Source organism: Alosa alosa, chromosome 22 (assembly GCF_017589495.1).
Source record: "Alosa alosa isolate M-15738 ecotype Scorff River chromosome 22, AALO_Geno_1.1, whole genome shotgun sequence".
Taxonomy (NCBI): domain Eukaryota; kingdom Metazoa; phylum Chordata; class Actinopteri; order Clupeiformes; family Clupeidae; genus Alosa; species Alosa alosa.
In genome coordinates, this window is record NC_063210.1 from 1,942,333 (window position 1) to 1,962,194 (window position 19,862).

General features: G+C 40.4%; 1 protein-coding gene across 20 annotated transcripts in view; it reads right to left on the minus strand.

The window, feature by feature from the left end:
- Positions 1–19,862, minus strand: part of cacna1g (calcium channel, voltage-dependent, T type, alpha 1G subunit) — a 150,465-nt gene that overhangs the window by 19,535 nt on the left and 111,068 nt on the right. For 14 of the 20 annotated variants that reach the window (XR_007192286.1, XM_048232387.1, XM_048232380.1 and 11 more), the window contains 7 exons: positions 18,772–18,840; positions 17,737–17,921; positions 12,292–12,418; positions 11,158–11,283; positions 10,924–11,013; positions 9,515–9,707; positions 7,599–7,649 (listed from right to left, as the gene is read on the minus strand). Coding sequence is in view for 19 of the 20 variants with exons in the window: in XM_048232387.1 (XP_048088344.1) it covers positions 7,599–7,649; positions 9,515–9,707; positions 10,924–11,013; positions 11,158–11,283; positions 12,292–12,418; positions 17,737–17,921; positions 18,772–18,840 (841 nt within the window). In the remaining variant the exon portion in view is untranslated. Of the gene's footprint in view, positions 1–7,598; positions 7,650–9,493; positions 9,708–10,923; positions 11,014–11,157; positions 11,284–12,291; positions 12,419–17,736; positions 17,922–18,771; positions 18,841–19,862 lie in introns of all 20 variants that reach the window. The other 6 variants (XM_048232389.1, XM_048232388.1, XM_048232383.1 and 3 more) reach the window with 2 other exon arrangements.

Below are 19,862 nucleotides of genomic sequence, written 5' to 3' on the forward strand. Positions count from 1 at the left end.
GAAGGGGGAATGGCGGGCAGTGGGGTACAGCATGAGATGGCAATAAACAAAGGGCCTCATATTGGGTAAGGTCACTCACATCAGTGCATTTACAATTCAAGAGAAATAAAGCAGACAATCGCAGTGGAAGGTGTGTTAACAGGAGTTAATATTACTTTTCAGAAAACATTTTGGAAGCAAAGAAAGAGAGTAAGACAGGGTTACAGCTCTTGCTGGCACAGTCTGTCCTTAGCATGAGTCACTGACTGAATCACAGGGGTGCTTAAGCTCCACCGTGCCTCAAAATCCTTCACGTCGGTTTGTCAGCAGCAATGCCGCCAGTTCCCACATCCCTTTCCTTCACAATTATTCAAATAAGCTGTCAAGATACAGAAGATGCTGACAAATCAGTCAAATCTTATCCGCAAGGAATTTCAGATTATACTTGTCAGTGTTTATGTTTGTAAATGGCATAGAGGACTGAGGGCAATGTGTTTAACCATTCTTTCTCTCTTTCCAGAAGCAACATTAAAAAAAAACAGGGAGACAAGATAATTTGCAACAACAAAACAATTGCACCAAACAAGATTATCACCAAAATATATTTGGCTGTAAATGGATTACTTGACTGGGAACCAAGACTCCCTTAGTTATCCACAGCTGTCTTTCTGTGACTACAGGGATGGCAGTGCAGAAGGGGTAGTTTAGTACTCACACACAGCACACAAGCTAAAATAGTGGCAACAGTTACACACTCTACTATCTGATGGTTTACACATACTGTTGAAGTTTCTTCTAGCAAACACAATATTCCTAGAACTGCCATTAGACCCAACATATATGGTGCCCTTATGTCATCTATGTGTCTGGATGTCTGCCTGTCTCTTACATTAGACGGAGTAGTACTGTACTACACGTCTTACTTTATGAATTAGTGTATTTGTAGCTGGGTACATGCATGTGTAAATTACTGTTACATGTATACATGTGCATGGTTTCAACAGGGTATGGGTTCTCAGCACAGGATGCCAGAGCACTCCTGCACTTCATTATCTCAAGGCTCTTCAAATGCACATGGCTGGCATTCAGTTTAATTGGAGCCATGTTTAATTGGCCTTGTTTCTGAATGTGCTGACATCACATTCACTGCTTTTCATAACTAGCAAGTTATGAATCTCAGATGTCCATGCTTGGCATGGAGCTGGATATTTTTTCTAAACAGCTATAGATGTTTGTGCTCCTTAACGTGTTTGGTGGCACAGTGGCACAGTTGGTTGTGGTTACTGAGTGGGATCCTTGAGACCCAATAAGATCTACACTACTCTACAACACAAAGCATTTTTGTTCTGATGCTGAATTCAGCCATCTGGAATACCACTCGAGTTTTTCTACTGTGTCCAGTGCTACCACTTCTGCTCTGCCATGTACATTTTCCACTCTGAATAAATACATGTGTCTGTATTAGTTGTAGTGTTATTATTAAGAAAATAAATCAGCAAAGGAATAACTTCTGCAAAGGTGTTTTACTGATTGTTGCCTTTGGGTACTGCACTGTTTAGTGGGGTGAATGTGAAGTGGAATTTTTAGTTTGGCTCACACATCAAGTATCCACTTTTACCCAGTAAAAACTGGAACAAGCAAGACTGAGGAGTGTGAAGAGCCAAATTACCCCTCAGCTATTCCAAAGCCTTCAGCCCTTACTCCTGCAAAAGGACAGAAAGAGGGGAAAGAAAAAATAGGGAAGAGGGAGAAGAGGGATAGACAGAGAGAGAGAGAGAGAGAAAGAGAGAAAGAGAGAAAGAGAGAGAGAGAGAGAGAGAGAGAGAGAGAGAGAGAGAGAGAGAGAGAGAGGTGGCAGTCTTTTGCACAGGGAAAATTGATTGAATGTTGGGTTCCTACTGGCAGTGGTACTAGTCTGATGTCATGCCATATCAATTCTTCAAGAGAACGTCCACTTCACATCAAGCCAAATTCACTTTAAAAGAATTTCAGGGCAGTGAAAATGGATGGAGTCCATTTTCATCCAATAAAAAGGAAGAGTGAGGCAGTGCATCAGAGTACTGAAATGTGCTCTAAATCGTTGGAGAAGCACTCTCACATTTTTTAATTCATACCAATCCAATGTCCCACAGGACTAAAACCATACCATGGCTTTATTACAACCTTCTAGTGTTACCAAAATACCACAACTGTTCATGGAGTTGAATAGACCAAGTGCAATACCCAATGGGCTATATCTTTCAATGTGTGATTTCAAACAAGCAGATACTGTAGAAATACCCATGCTTTCTTCTTCATGCAACCTGTTGGGACATACAGAATTATAATGCAAAATAACAGGCTATGGATCTCCTTATAAATTCAATACATTTATTGGCCATTAATAAGCGACAATATCTTATCATTTTCAGCACTACTTTGATAGGTTTACTTTGTTAAACTTAACTTTGTTAAAATGATTAGCATGTGAAAAGGTTTGACAACATACACAAATAGTTGAGTGGAGAGATCAATGGCCTGTTGTTGAACTATACATGTATATAGGGAAATACAGAAAAATATGTTCCATTAATTCCTGTTAGACTAGCAAGATCATTGCAGTGTGCACTCTGATGTGACATGCATTTGATCTGAATGCAAATGCAAAGGTCATACACTTATTTTGGCATAGGACATATTAATAGTTGAGCAGCTAATAGACATTACATTAGCACAGAAGGTTGTAGAACATTGAACCATATGTTCTTTACCATGGAGTTATTTCCTCCTGTTTATCGAGTTCCCTGTCTTTCACTGCTAGGAGAATAGAACGGTTCTACTGTATGTATATGTGACAACAATTGCAGTTGCAGACTTACAAAAGCATATTGAACTAGGAGTTTGATAATGTTATTTTCTCTGGACGATGTTTTTTTAACTGTGCAACCTACACAGATATTGAAAATTTTATTTTGCCACAGAGGAACGAATACTATCTTGAGTAAAGTTAAAGTTTACTGGCATTTAAATGCATAGACATGCTGACTCTTTGAGCCATGTCCATCTGTTGTCTGGAAGCATACACATAACACATATAGCGTCATGTTCTTCAAACATCTGTGCCACTTAGATGGAGTAAAGATATCTCAACAGTTATCTTAACACTCAACACTGCTCATGCTCTGTCTTTCTGCTATTTGTCAACATGACATTTTTAAGAAAATGTAACATGATAACAGCATATTTATTCACTTTTCACCAGTATTCACTGATGTAAATGTCTTTGAGACTGTACTTTGAGAAGGTACTGTGGATGGTAATTAAAAAACAAATGTCAACATGGTGAAAGGACAGAGATGGTAAAAACAACCACATAGCACGACAGTGCTCCATTTGACATGTCAGGTGTAATATCACCATAAAGCAATATTGTTTGTTGTCCAAGTGCCATGTGCTGACCATTTTAAATACTGGTGCTAATACTGGTGCTGGCACATGCTACAAATGTGTGAACCTATGTTGTGTGTGTGCGTTTAAAACACTGGGAACATACTGTATCTATCCTTGCAATGGAACTATCACAGGTAATACAGGTAATGATACTGGTATAGTTACATTGTAAAACGCTTTGCTGATGATCAGATCATTGACAATGATATTTGTCTGAACTTCGTTCTTAATTATTCTCCATAGTGAGGAATCATGTGTGGAGCTCCTGCATTCATGGCAGAAGCTTGGGAAAGGGATGCCTTTGCTGTTGTCTCTCTGCAGCTGGCCTATGTAGGTATAAAAATCTCCAGAACATCCTTGTGATAGTGTTGGATCAGCATGCACCATTCTTTAGTTATGCTGGCATAGGCCAAGATTGCCAAGGACATCTCATGTGTCACTTTATACAACCTCTCCTTCCTCCTTTCTCTGTTATTCATAACTTACTGTATAATGCTAGAACTATTTTATATCATTACATTGTCTATATGTACATAACAAGAACATCTATAAAAAATACCTAATTAGAATCCTCTCTTACTTTAGAATCCTCTCTTACTCTCAATTGCAAGGTGTTGCTTCCTCCTACTTCCTGCTGCCCATTCACAATCGTGTCCAAAGTTGTACTACTCATTGCTTACAAGGTATCACACAGACACAAACATTTGGAGTTCCAGCCTAACTACCAACTTCTCCTCTAATATGATCACAATCATTAATTTGTATGCTGCCATTAATTCCTCACTTTCTACACTCCTATTTCCATACATTAATAATATCTGCCTTGGATGAGAGGAAAACATGACATTTTTGCATTCTAAAAACTGTTGAGAATGGATGGTAGAAAGTTAACAAAATGTGATGCATTTATATTAATTAAGCCTATGATATGGTATGGTTTAATATGGTATGGCACAGCAAGTCGATAGCCAGTACATACATTTCCTTATTGCAAGGTGGCTGCCAATCAGGTAGCACTCTCATCAAAATCGGATTAAATTGACCCTTGATCAATATTTGATATAACTGAGTTTTCTCCAGCCACCCTGCAAAAAGGAGCTAGTGCAATGGTACAGACAAATTAGCATCCCATAGTGGATACAAAAAAAAATGTTTGGCACTCACAGTTGAGAGTCTACAGTCTTTTTACTGAGATATTATGGAACCATTAAATGGTTGATGAAAAATGCATTGTCTGTTTTTGTGCCAAACAGAATTAAAAAATGACTGGTTTCTGTGGGCTGACATACATTAAATAGCAGAAAATGGAAAAAGTAAGTATGCGGTTGTTTAGCCACCACTGTCCAAGACCAATTGTTTGACTTAAAGGGGTCAGTGTATGCTGGTCACCACACACTTAGTCCATATTTGAGATGAAACGACAAATGTGCTGAATATCCTAATTGCTCTGCAAACCTGTCAAATAAATGCAATGTTGGGAAGCGACAACACATAAAATACAGAAGAACACAAAACTGAGCTGAGAAGAGCTGGGAGGAGGAGCATCTGGGCGAAATGATGAATTCAGACAGAGAGAGGAAAAACTAAAGAGAATTATGACATTTCAAACAAAGACAAGAAATAGCATACAAATATAAAGAATGGGTACAAAACCTGTGACAGATGTACACTGGTGAAAACCTGACCAGAAAATAAACACACACACATACTCTCTCTCTCTCTCTCTCTCTCTCTCTCTCTCTCACACACACACACACACACACACACACACACACACACACACACACACACAGAAACACACAGGCAAGCACGTATGCAGGCACACACACAGAGACAATATCTACATAATGCCACACACACAACAGGCCAAGTAGACATAACACACTTCTTTCTGAGTCAGAGTTGATCGTAATGAGTTACTTGAAATGAATGGCAAAGGCAGGTGACTGTGGAGCTCGAAGTGACATATGGCTCTGCAACATCAAAATAACAAAACCGTTCTGATATTCTGTTCAATCCACTGGAAGTCATCGAGGCTTTTATGTTAACTATACACATTAAGGAAACTATACTGTATAAACTGCTTTTTCCATGGCAAAACAACAAAGTTCTTTAAAATGCTTAATTAACCCTTTGGTTAACTATGCAACAAATCAGAGTCTTACATTATTGTTTTTTTATTATGAAGTATCTATAGTTGAGAATTGACACTACGAGCAAGGTGTAGGCATGAAGCATAGGCATAAATAAATCAATTGACACTGACTTAATTTCTGACATGACATAACTATGTGTTTTTGTGTGAGTACGATTCGCCCAAAAACAGAACTAAGGCATACAAAAACCTTTCCTCTTTACATACATAGTACACACTTAAAAATGCTTCCGGACTAAACCTCTGCATTGATTCCAATGAAATTCAATCTGTAACAATATTCAGACCGGAAGTCAAATAGACAACTGAAAAACACCTGAAACCTGAAGCAACTGCACAATTCAGGAGTCTCGCAAACACATCAGAGATCAGGGAGGTTTCCATGGCGATAACTGGGCTTTGGATTAACTTCCTGTACACGGACCTTCTAGTTTAAACTGTGCTGATGGGTTTTACCATCTGGACACACGAGGCACACATTGCGATGACTGCTTCTTGTGAAAGCTCACTTTACAAGGCTAACAGTCTCTTGTTCAAATGCATAAACACAATTAGCCATTCATATATGTTCTCCCATTTAAAGGTTCGCATAAATTATAGGCTACAAACAATTTTGTCAAATGCATGTCTATTTCATAAAGTCTGAACTGAAGACATAATTGGTAGAGACTACTGGATCAGGCATAACCTTGTGCAAGTAAAGTAAATCTTTATGTAAAGAATTAGGTATTAACATAAACATGCTCTTCAGGCAGTCTTAACCATTGCAGCCTAGCTCCATTATCAGCAGCAATTATATACATTAAAATGATAGAAATTGTGTGCAGGCTCCTACAAACTAAAACGTCTAAAACTTTAATAAGACTTGATGTAGAACCTGAAAAAATGCCTAAAGAAATATTTTGAGCAGAAAGGTGTAAAATGATACTATTGCCTATATCAGTGAGAAAAACTGTGTTTCTGAAAAGTTGAAGCCATCTGCTCTTTTCCTTTCCAGAGATGTCACTTTGGTGAAGTTACATAAAGAACACTTGCAGGAGGAGGAGGAGGAGGAGGAGGAGGGGATGTTCCTGAATGTCAGATTACATAAGCAACCACACTATCTTTGAATGCAAAATGCAGAGGTTATTCAGTGCTCTACAATTTCATTCCCTTAATCTGTCAATCTCATTCCCACTGACTGTCTGGTGAGACACACACTAATTAGCTGACATTACTACAGGACTGCCTAATGCAGTATGATGATGGCAGAACACCTAGCAATATTGCCATATTGCACTTTGAAATTCAAACATTCATTAGCATTTTGTCCAATTATTGTTTTTTGTCATCTATAATTGATATGTATGTGTTAGCAAAAAAGCAGTATTACTTAATGTGCTGTATGTGTCAAATATGTATAGTTTATCTTATGCAACATGATACATTTAGGCTACTGTAAATTCATGATGCCACTCTTCAAGCCTACCAACCAAGTTGAAACACCTCTCCTTTGTATATCTGAGCAGGTAAAAGTAGACTTATTGATAATGTTTAAGTTGGCAATACCTTGGTTTGTTGATAATGGTAATCACTGTGTGAATGAATGACCACCAATGAATCCATCACCAACATAAAAATATCTTTTTGTTTTGGGTGACAGAACAAGTACAAATCCAATTATGCTACACGGGAATCACAGACTGATAAACAGACAATGGATTACAGATTACAGTCATGTGGTGAAAGAGTCAAACAAGAGTCATCTGAGAGTGTCACCTATACACTTAAACTGACCTTAAAGAGGTTCACTGGAGATTGAGAGTGGTGCTTGTGGACGCGAGAATGATTAGTGGAGCACCAGACATACAACGCACACCACAGAGAAACGTCTCTCACTTTGAGCTATAGATGAACATCTGATGAAGTGAGTCGGAGGAACCACTCAGAATGATGTGCCATCCCTTCCCATGAGTGTTTTCCCAACATCCAGTTGTTTTCACCCCACACGACCCCATGGTGAAGAACACACAAACATGCCAAACATACTCAATACCTTTCGCTTTGACGTCCAAGCCCGACCGACTGAAACCCGTCAGCATTACATCTAGAAGAACGAAACCACCATCAAATATTGATGAGAGGTACTGAGAATGTACGTAACAGGAGTTTATGAAAATACCCCCTGGATTCGTATTTCCAGTCAATCTGAGTCCAGATTTTATTTCCCCCTATATCTTATACCACAACCTCCACAATATTGATGTCTCCTTTTGACCAAGGAAAGATACCTCACTCAATTCCCTGCACTCAATTGTGAAATCTAAAATTACTCTGAAAGCAAGGAAAAATATGCTAATCTCCACTGATGTGTGATTTGTGTATGCTGAGGCGAAAAAATACCTAACAACCAAATGTTTTGCTGAGACAGACCAACCTCTGTGTGACGAGACCATGGGATTCTCCACAAAAAAGTTTAAAAAATAAGTCTGATGACAGGAAAAGAGATGTATTTAAAAAGAATACAATGTAGCCTTGGTTAAAGAGTGAGATGAAAAATAGTATTAGACAAGTTGATTACCAAAAAAGCTCTGGTTTAAATACAAATTTCATGGGTAATGTAATACATACACCCTTAACACTGATGATGAGGTTCTTGGAAAATCGGAGAGTACATTTAGGATTCCACCGTGGGGGAAAAACAATATTTGTATTTTTAAAAAACAAGCACACATTCATTGCCAGTCAAAAGATATTGAACACCCTATATTAAGGACTTCATTGAGCTTCATACAGTTCATACACAAATTGCCCTGTGCATGACCTGAAATGTCATTAAGGAATTGGAATCTGTGGATTTAAGTTCTACAGTACAATCATGTTTTGTTCTAAGTACTAGTCTTAATCCGGGACAATAGTGAGTAATGGCTTGGATGTTGATCAAGTAGATTCCAATTTTGTAATTCTTGTAAAATATGGATTTCCTCATCGACAGATATTTAGAAAGTGGAAAGTCAATTATAGGTCTGAATCTTTTAAATTATCATTGCTTACTTCATTAATTATCTATGTCATCAATGCAAACATCCACTACCCATAGATGTAGAAGTTACTGGGTAGAAAGCTAATATCCTCAAGCATATACCCAAGTACTGTCAGAATCATTTGAAGAACAATGAAGGCAGAGAAGTTGAAAGTAATAACATGACCTGCTTAAATGTTTTTGACAACAGAACTTGAGTATTTAATACATTTCTTTAATTAAGAACCATTATGCACCTTTCTTGGTTCATATGTAATGCTAAATGTACTCAAAGTAATATAAAACAGAAGAGTTCCAAGTGTTCAGAGACTTTTAACTGGCAATGTATATTTCTCTGTCATTCACTGTCAACTACCATTATTAGTTTAAGACACACATTCAGTGGAGAATGAGAGCAGTCTGTTTAAAAATGCTGCCGTTCTTATTAATGAATTGGCCGTTAGGAGAATAAACTCCGTTATTATTGTAGGGGACAGTGGATTGACATAGTAAAAATGTAACAGGTCAGCGAGCCTTCACATTGTAAGCAGGCAGTAGCATTGCTAAAACAGAGCATCTACAGTACTGTAAACTTTAGCCTATCTCTATAGACAGACTACCCTGCATGCAAGAGAGGACGAGAAAGGGACTTAGTGTCACCTGTTCCTCCTCCTGTCTGCCTCATGAAGCAAACTATCATGCAAGCCATGGGGCATGCTCTAGGAACATTCCCAGGCATTCAGCGAGGGTCTAGCGCAAGCTAAGGGGCCAAGCCCCACACTCCAACTGTAGCGTAACACTGTCGCCGGGCGAGGGGACAAGGGGCTATTCAAACTCAGCATTAGCAAGGAATTTAGCGCAGTACTTAATCAAGGAAACGGAGGGCAGGTTTCAAGCAGGACTCAGAAAGAAGTGGAAAGACTACCGACCAGCCAGCTCCTTCTCCTTACTCCGTCTCTTTTTCTCCATCCGCTTCAGACGCTTCTCCTCGCGGATCTTCGCCTCCTCAGCTTCCTGGTGCCGCCGGCACTTATGGAAGTTCTCCACTACCACCCCCACAAACATGTTCAGCACAAAGAAGGACACAATCAGCAGGAACGAGATGAAGTAGAGCAGCATCCAGGGGTTGTAGTTCATTACGGGCTGTAGGCATGGACACACACACACACACACACACACACACACACACACACACACACACACACACACACACACACACAAGCATATACACATGCATGCACACACATATAAGGAGAGGGAGAGAGAAAAAAGATAGGGTCTATGTATTTTCGTACATGGTACATTTCTTGGGACACTAAATAATACATGATAATACAATAATACATTCTCTCATCATTACAAGAATATCCATATAGGAATCAAATTTCCTGTTTCAAAATATTTGTCATAAATGGAATTCAACGTTTCTTTTGATCATTCGAGTACACACTGTAGGTGCCAATTTCATTGATTTCCTGCTTCTAATGATTAGAACTATACCACAATATCTCATGGTATTCTTGGTGTACAATATCAATGAGTAGTACTATTCACCACAGTTCTCAGCCTCAACTCATGTCAGCTCACAGTCTTAAATGCAAACGCTGAAAAAGTAAAACTTGCAAAATACTATAGCAAAATAAAACATTGTAAGGACACTATTTTAAAATATTTTTGGGGGGCTATTATGCCTTTAATCTGACAGGACTATTGAAAGAGTGACAGGAAGTGAGTGGGAGAGAGAGGGGGTGGGATAGGGAAATGACCCAGGCCGGACTCAAACCGTTGGCACATGGACCTGAATATGGTACCAGTAACCAGTTGTGCCACAGCACTGCCTGTAAGGCCACTATCAGAGGTACTTGAAATATGAATTTGAATTTACATTTAAGAATAATAATTTGCCACTTCAAAGGAAGAGTTAGTGTGTATGTGTGCAGTATAGTGTGTTGTGTATGTGGATGGACAGTAAGGAGCTTATGTGTGAGCAGATAAACTGAAAGCCGTTTGCTCAGGGCTATAGAAAAACACACGGCCTTCCCATTTCTGCGCCCTGTACATTTCATGACCCTCAATTTGTACCCAAAATTTGCATGGACAGAGCCATGACTGGAAGAGTTTTCTACTGCTAAGAAACAGGTAAGTCTGTACTAACATACCAATTAAATCAATTGCATCACTACATAGTTTAATATGGTTTATTTGTGACAGATTATTTACATTTTGTTGTTCATATTTCTTTTTACTTTTACTGTAATTTGAGTATTCGTCTCCTGATTGAGTCAAAGAGGTGGCAATTTTTCTGTGCATTTAACCTGGATGTTTAGATGTATGGTGTGGCGTTACTGTATACAATTACCTGTTGATCCACCCCTACAGCATCCAGTCCATCATACATAATATCCACCCAGCCATCCTTGGAAGCCAGGACGAAGAGAGACATCAAGGCCTGTAAGGGAGAGACCATGTTAGGACAGACAAAGACATTCCAATCAATCAAACACACTACCACTGATGGAAATGAACACATTGTGCTTGGAGCTGAAATTCTACATTTCTTCTTCTATTTATCATTGTCTATTTCAGATCTTACCTGTCCAAGGTTGTCAAAGTTGTACTTGTGTCGGACCCACTTGTAGTCGGCATTGAGGCAGTCCGATTTGTTGGTAATGTTCCTTGTGTCCTCACCATGACACACAAAGAATTTTCCCTTGAATAGCTGTGGAGTGATTAAATCAGTACAGTTCATGGAAGTCACTGTCATGTTTTCAGTTACAATACAGGTCACCTGCTTTGCTCTTTCAGGCGACTGAGCTGAGCCTTTTTCTTCAAATTGTGTTTCAGATGAGTAAGTCTTGGATTCCCCCAAGGTCTCATGGGCTTCGGGGAGTTGTGAAAAATAAGGTATGATTTATTGCAGGGCATACTGCACATCATCATAGTTTAAGCTCAGGACTCCCCAATGCAAATAACTCTCTTGAGACTCAAGTATTCCTGTAGTAGTGCTACTCCTTGTTAGAATCCTATTCTATAGACTGAAATATTTGGGCTTGGCTAATAGATAAAAGGTCAACAGGGGAATTCATTTGTAATGGGTAAATCCATTTACATAAAAAAATATACTTGTTTTAAGTGTTCATCACAACATAGAGTTGATAAATTAGTGATGAAAGGGAATTTATTGAGATGTGAAAATCATCCAGAGCAGGTGAACTCTATGCCTTTCAGCTGTCTAGCAGCTAGAGTCCACACACCAAATCTTGCTCCTAATTTGTTTTAATGACTCCCTTGTAACATGTCAGGGCCCAAGCCCTTCCTCGGGCCTTTCCATGTCTGGGAAAGGGCTTGGACCCCGAATGTTATTGAGATGCCAGTTCATTCAGGGATGCATTTCAGAAATATTGTAAAGATATAAAAAGCAAGTGAAGTCATATACAGTGTCAGATCTTGCAATCATTTCAACCAGCTGAGACAAGCTGAGACTTTCATGAACAGTTTTGGTTTTGGGACCCAGCACTTAAAACATAACACTGACACCATTTAAAGTCTAAATGCAGGCCTATGCACTGCTGAAAATACCTTAGGTCATAGGTCACCAATATCCACCCACCCTTGGCGGATAATTTTCAAGTCATAAATTGACACCTTTACTGTTAAAAGTGTGTCTTGTCAGTGATGAGGAGCTGGATACAAATGTATCAGGAGGGAATATTGAACTGTATCTCACCTGAACACCCAGGATTCCAAAGATGATGAAGAAGGCACAGCAGATAACTACAATATTCCCAATGGGCTTAAGAGATGACATTAGCGTCTCCACCACCAATTTGAGGCCCGGAGCTCGGCTGATCACTCTGGACATGGAAAAAGAGCATTGTATAGAGACTGGACATTTCACTTGGACTGACTGAGGCTGATGCCAGAGAAATTCACTAGTACATAGTATTACGCAATGTACGCAGTGGAAACCTTGTATACATTAAGAGGAAAGTATACTTAAGTCTATTACACAAGATGGAATATACGGTGGAAAGTAAACAAAGTGTAAGTATATATACTCTTTTGATCCTGTGAGGGAAATTTGGTCTCTGCATTTATCCAAACACACAAATCCGTAAATGAAACACACTCAGCACACAGTGAGCACACAGTGAGGTGAAGCACACACTAATCCCGGCACTGTGAGCTGCCTGCAACAACAGCGGCGCTTGGGGAGCAGTGAGGGGTTAGGTGCCTTGATTAAGGGCACTTCAGCCGTACCTACTGGTCGGGGTTCGAACCGGCAACCTTCCGGTTACAAGTCCGAAGCGCTAACCAGTAGGCCACGGCTGCAAAAAAAGTGAACTTTACTATACAGAGTGAACAGGAGGAAAACTGTACAATTAATTACAGTCAACTGTACAATGTTAGCTATGAATGAAATCTATGCTGCATGATGGACAGTTCTTCACCCTGGATTGGTGTAGATTTAGAGGCTCTGTCTCTCTGGATAATTAGCAAGCTAATTACAGGGAAATAGACCGTTGTAATTAACCCTGTAAACCCACTGAGCCGCTGTGTAGTTGGACCATGTTTCTCTCACATAAATGGATTCTCCTCCTCATTGCCGAACTCATTATTTTTGACATATCCAGCAGTCTGACCATTTCAGTTTGTATATCATCCCAACTTTTGGCATCTTGTATGCCATGATACTGGGTTATGTCATTGTGTGATGTCAAAAGGTGACTATGGCTGGATCCGTAGGAGGAGGAAACGACAGAGAAAAGACAGAGAGAGACTGTGAGATTAAGCAAAGTCCTTATGGCCATATGGCAACGCATTTTGGGCACTCGTCGGGCATCCATCTCGGCAGAAATGCGCGTGCGCAATGCTTCACGACACCAATCTTGCTCCAGCGGCGAGATCACAACACATGATGATTGGCACAATGTCTTCACAACACACCTCATGATTGGCTCAATGTATTCACATGTCGAGGAAGGGGTATGATTGGTGGGCAGCCGTGGTGGGCAGCCGTGGCCCACTGGTTAGCACTCTGGACTTGTAACCGGAGGGTTGCTGGTTCGAGCCCCGACCAGTGGGCCGCGGCTGAAGTGCCCTTGAGCAAGGCACCTAACCCCTCACTGCTCCCCTCGAAGCGCCGCCCGTTGAAGCAGGCAGCTCACTGCGCCGGGATTAGTGTGTGCTTCACCTCACTGTGTGTTCACTGTGTGCTGTTTGTGTTTCACTAATTCACCGATTGGGTTAAATGCAGAGACCAAATTTCCCTCACAGGATCAAAAGAGTATACATACTTATATATACGTAATACTGATATATGTAGTAACGGCCATATTTGCGTTACAAACTAGCCCCATGCATTTCTATGGAGGATTTTTGGAGTGCTGTGTCTCCTCATTAGAAAGTCTCTGGATTAAGGGACACATTGGCCACTGTGTCACACCGCTACACGAGCAGGCACACTGCACCGCATCTGCCGCTGTACACACTCTTTATTTGCTCATTTGCTTATTTGCACAACTAGCACAAGTGAAGTTCACCAGGTTTGCAGGCTTGCCTCCCTCCAACAGCACACTGACCAACAGAAGAGATGATACTTCTGAGATGACTCCGTCTCTCTATAACATCTGTTAAGGACTGGGAGGAGGTTACACTGTGAGTCCATGTTTTAGCCAATAGGGGGCAGTAATACTGAGGGATTGTTGTCTATTTTCTCTTAATGTGCTGTGTGTGGTGTTCATGATGGGATGCCTTCTTGTGTGTTCTACATGACAACACTTATTACAAATACCTTTGTGTACGTGTCTGACTGTCAGTGTAATTAAGGGGGAGAGAGAGAGGGGGAGAGAGAGAGAGGAGTCTTTATTATTTCTTTAAAATGGTTGTAAGTAAATACAAAAGGTATAAACGCTTACTGTCATATGCTGTGGGAACAATTTTCTTCACCATAAAACATGCATTACATGTTTAAAAGGTTCATCATAGGAGGCATAGAAATACTGCTCCCTAGGCTGCATTTAGAAGGCTGCCAACTTATTCAGAGTGACTCACAAAATGTGGTCATGCTCACATGCCATACTCAGGGAATTCCAATATACACAAAGCAAATCTTTCTTTCTGACTGCAGAGGCTGCAGTTTTACCAGGTTAAAACTATCCATACAATCCTAATCAGAATCTGCTGTATAATAATCTGTTTACCCCTTCACACTGAGACATACAATTTCCAGGATCTACCAGTGAACAGCACCACACACTTTTTTTCTTTTTTTTTCATCATGCACCATGAACTGGCAAGGAGTGATCCCTAGTGAGCAGTTGGTTTATTTAAGTAGCTGGTTTATTTAGGTGTAAAGCTGCCTAGCTACCAACACAAAGGATGTAATATTTAATCATGTGTGTCCTTTGTAACCAAAGCTTTCAATGCTTGTGGTGTCAATATTGTCAATTTGGCTTTTTTTTTCTGGAGAGATCGCCAACTAGCATCTGAAAGTCCAGTAGTTTGCTCATGAAAAATAATTCATCACTGGTACTAAAAATACATTTTAATTGAAAGAGTGTTATGTCCATTCACTTTGCTTCTGTTGATTGCTATAGGTACACTGGTTACACTGACCATAAGTTTCTCCTTAGCATGCATGAACATCGTCATGCAATAAATGATCTTGTTGTGCACCCTCTGCATGTTGAAAAATTACCATAAAGGTGTGCCAACACATGGGAAATTGACGGCAAGTAATTGTTACATCTTGTTGTTTGAACTTGGCCTTGTATCTAGTTAGCTGAAACAGTTGTTACGACTTAACAACACATACAAGTTGGGAAATGTTTATGACATATTATGAGCAGCAGTCTTTATTAAACTGTCTTGAAAATTGGCCTATGGTTCCCACTGCAGACCTAGCATGGCTAACGTTACATTACTTCAGTTATGTCAGAAAGATATCCATAGATTCAAAGGTCCTGGTCCCGGTCATGAGCCAAACATTGTTAAAACAAAAATGGCACCTCTGTCCAACAGTAGTAACAAGCTACAACCCAATGTTCACAAAACTAGCCATTCAGCTCCGCAAATAACACTGGCCTGCTGTGTGCAGCTACTGTGTATTAGAGATACTGAAAACATATTCAATAACTCAAAGAATTTGGATAACTTTAAGTACATCTATATGCACAATGGTAATGTACGAGTAAAATATATTTAGGCCCTCAGCTGCCAAAATGCTCACCACTGCTCTGGGGCACAAAGGCAAGCATGAAGGAACATTAATAAGTAAATACATCAATTATACAATAGCAGGAAATCATGCCATTTGATAGATTGCATACTATTTTGTAAGTTTTGCACTTTTACCAGCTTCTGAAACCACAGCTCAACCTGGGGGGTCAGTGAGGTGATAAATGGAGTCTTAACATACTCTCTCTTTCCTTCATAAACTCTATACATCATTCTGTCAGCACATCCACATAATCACAAACACTGTGTTCCCTGTTCTTGCAAAACAACATGATTAACATTTATATTGAGGGGTATACAGCACTTTCATAAACACACACACACACACACACACACACACACACACACACACACACACACACACACACACACACACACAAGGTACTTGGACAGCTTTGGGGTCAAGTCCACAGCACATAACGAGGCCACACATAAGTGATATAGCAACAGATGCATGAGAGACAGCGTGAGAGAGAGAGAGAGAGAGAGAGAGAGAGAGAGAGAGAGAGAGAGATGTATGCCACAGCATCCTGTGGGCTCTGGAGGATGAGGCTGTCAGTGGTATAAATGCACGTTCACAACCCACCTCTGCAGCACCTCCTTTGCTAAAGAACTTGGCTGTAGCTAACTGGCAGCTTTATAGCTCTACATCTGTCCCTTTATGTATCTCAGTTGAACAGAATGGCCATTTTTCGGCCAACGTACCCAATGATGTATATGGTGTCACGCAGATTGTTGAATCTCCAAAAGTAGGAGAGGTTGTGCCATTTGGTTTTCTCCGCGGTCGAGCGGTCGACTCTTAAAGCTGGAGGCAGTCTAACACCAGAGGAGAAAGGGAGCCAATACTGACTCATGTTTAATTCACAGTGCTTTGCTTCTCCTAGGGCGGTGCTCCTTGCCAGGGATGCGGTGAACTAAAACAATGGCCCTGACACACAAGGGGCTGAACCATCAAGCACTGGCGGGATGGCAGCTACTGTGACTGAAGCTCCTTATCTTTACACCACACTGAGCCAGTGCAATGCAGTCTTTCTGATAGACACATCTGGATATTTTGCATTCTGATGAGACTATCTGATATAATAATTTTGCACTGATGAAATAATCGAAAATGTACTAACATGCTTAATAATATTTATAAAATATTTTGATATGAATACAATATAATATCTTTAACTTTTGGTTTATACTCTGATCTAGGGTTGCAACAAAAACTGCATCACTGCCATTACTGGAGTATTGGGATATTTAATGTAGCCTTCACTGCCATCATAACAGCTTTTCCCCACTTATCTGTATGTGCTGGCATTACCATCATAACAGCTTTTCCCCACTTATCTGTATGTGCTGCCATTACCATCATTAACAGCTTTTCCTCACTTATGCCACTTGTGCTGCCATTCATACCACACATGTTTGTGGCCTTGTTTACATGATGCCCAATGACATCAGCGGACAGCAGATATGATCCCAACATCGGGGCTCTCTTGCCCCACCTGTAGGCAGGTATTTGGCTCACACATCAGCCTGCACAGCCACATGAGGTGGCACCAACACCAACTGTGTTGGAACAGGTTATCTGGACCTCACAAACCTACAGTAGGGGATATTCCATAGCAATTCAACACAAAAGGTTTGGATTTGTCACCATGTCACCATGTGCTCATTGTTGGCCAAACAGACCCCTATGTCTTAATGACTATCATATGAAAATGTCAGACTGATATTTGATTTCGTTGCTGAGATATGCCTTTTCAATTATGGATAGAAAATTGTACTTTCCTATCCACCATTGATGTCTTATTATCTTATAACCAATCAGCACACATCAGTGGTGATTTTTGTCTATACATTTTTCACTTTCACTCAGCCATGTTGTGGCCTTTTAGTGATGGTGTGCAGACAGTGTTACTGTGAGGGACGGACAGCGCACCTGAGAGGACGGAGAGTCCTTAGCAACCTCAAGACCCGCAACATCCCTAAGATCTTGGTCCCACTGTTGGAGATCAGGGTCACAAGTATGTCAATAACGGAGATCATCACCAGCAATCCATCCAGAATGTTCCACGTGCTCTTCAGGTAGGTTTTCTCTCCAAAGCACCAGCCCAATGCAACGACCTAAAGACAGAAAAAACAAGGCAGATGCCTACTATCATAATGGTTGATTAGCATTCAACAGATCTAGAAACAAACCTTTAATGTTTAATAATTCATATGAAGCACCTACAAAAAGATTTTTATAAATCTTGTGTATTTTGGAAGGAAATCTGTTCCAGAAATACATTTCAGATCCGGCAGAAATATTTTAGAGGAACAGAGAACAATACAAGCTTAATGATGTTTCTACTTGTCCCAAATACATCAACCACAAATGATCAAACCTCAATGGAACAAAGGCATGTCATGTGGATGGGAAGCCAGACACTCTGTGCCCCTATCTGAGTCTTCCAGCCTCTGGAACACTTTTTGCCCCTTTATTTTGTCAGTCTCCTTAATTAACCTCCTGTGAGTATCATTATTCTCAGCCATGATTTCCATTTGAAGATCTTCCGAGTAGGTGTGACCTGGCATAAAGCAGGAATTTGATCACAGAAGCCCTAGACCTTCCAGACTATTGTTGGTGAACTTTTCTGTCCACACATAAAATCCCTTTGCGTGTGTCTCCATTCCAAAGGCCATCGTAGCATTGTTTAATTCATTTCAATAACTAATCTCTATGCAGTAGCAAACACAGCACTATAAACATATTAAGGTCTAGATTGCTCCACACCTACACAGCATAATAGGTCTATGGAGCAGTCATCTTGTGTTTCATTCGTGCGTTGAGTCACAACTTGCTCAAAAACACAGAGAGCTACGGAGGTGGCCCACATTTGAGCCCCAGTCAGGAGATGAACTGTGTCTGTTAACTTGCTGTCAGTAGGACCTCATCACACCCACCAGGACAAATACCACTTCTGTCACCTACCTTTACTGTCATCTCGGTCACGAAGATGGCAGTGAATATGTAGTTGGACATCTTGAGGAAAATGCGCTCCTGCAGGCAGGGAAGGAGAAAAAGGACAAATGACTGGTGAGCAACGACCAGACCAAGGACCAGACCAAGGACCAGACCAAGGACCAGACCAAAACCATAGTTTCCTTTGTTCCATGTATGTGTGTAGGTTTCACTGTCTGTACTGTATGTACACATAATGTTCACGTTTGCATTCCGGTTGCATTCTTATTAATGCTAAAATTCTGTAAACTCTCTTGTGTTAAATACAAGGCTATGCATGTATTCTGACTGTCACATAATCTATTTATTCTGGTTTATAGATTACAGAATAATTCTGACAGACACGGACGTTCTCAAAGGTGATAAACACTCTTAGATTCTTGAGTGTTTATACTTTGTTTACATTCCTCAAGTCTCAGTAACCTTACATCTTTAGAAAGACTCTAATCCATTTCCCACTCTAGTGTGCTTGACTGTAATGCGTGCACATTTCCATAAGACTTCTGCAAGTTTCACCTTTTGTGTTTTCAGCTATAAAAAGCCTCACTAGAGGAATGCAGACAACAGACAGTCTTCTGCTTATTTGTTCTTCTTCTCTTCCTCTCTCTCTCTCTTCCTCCTACACTTGTGTGAGCTACAGGACCCCTGGGTCTGTCTTTCCCATGACCTCTGAAGTCTCACACAGTCAGGGTGCTCTCACTCACTCATTCACTCCCTCAAGTCTCTCTCTCTCTCTCTTTCTCTCTCTCTCTTTCTCTCTCTCACTCTCTCTTTCTCACTCTCTCTCTCTCATGGGAACCATCTGAGGAATGGTGACTTCACAGGGAGAACATATGATATTTCAGATGTTCTGGATAACTGGTCTCAGTTCATACTCTCAGCTGCATGTGCACACAGCACATAGCACTCCCCACACACACACACACACACACACATACTCCATCGCTCACACAGCCAGAAATGTGCCAATCTCGTCCCCTAAGATCTCCATCTACCTTCTCATCTACTCAGCTCCTTCACCCATCCCTCTCTCATTAGCTTACTGAACAGGGTTTCCCAGA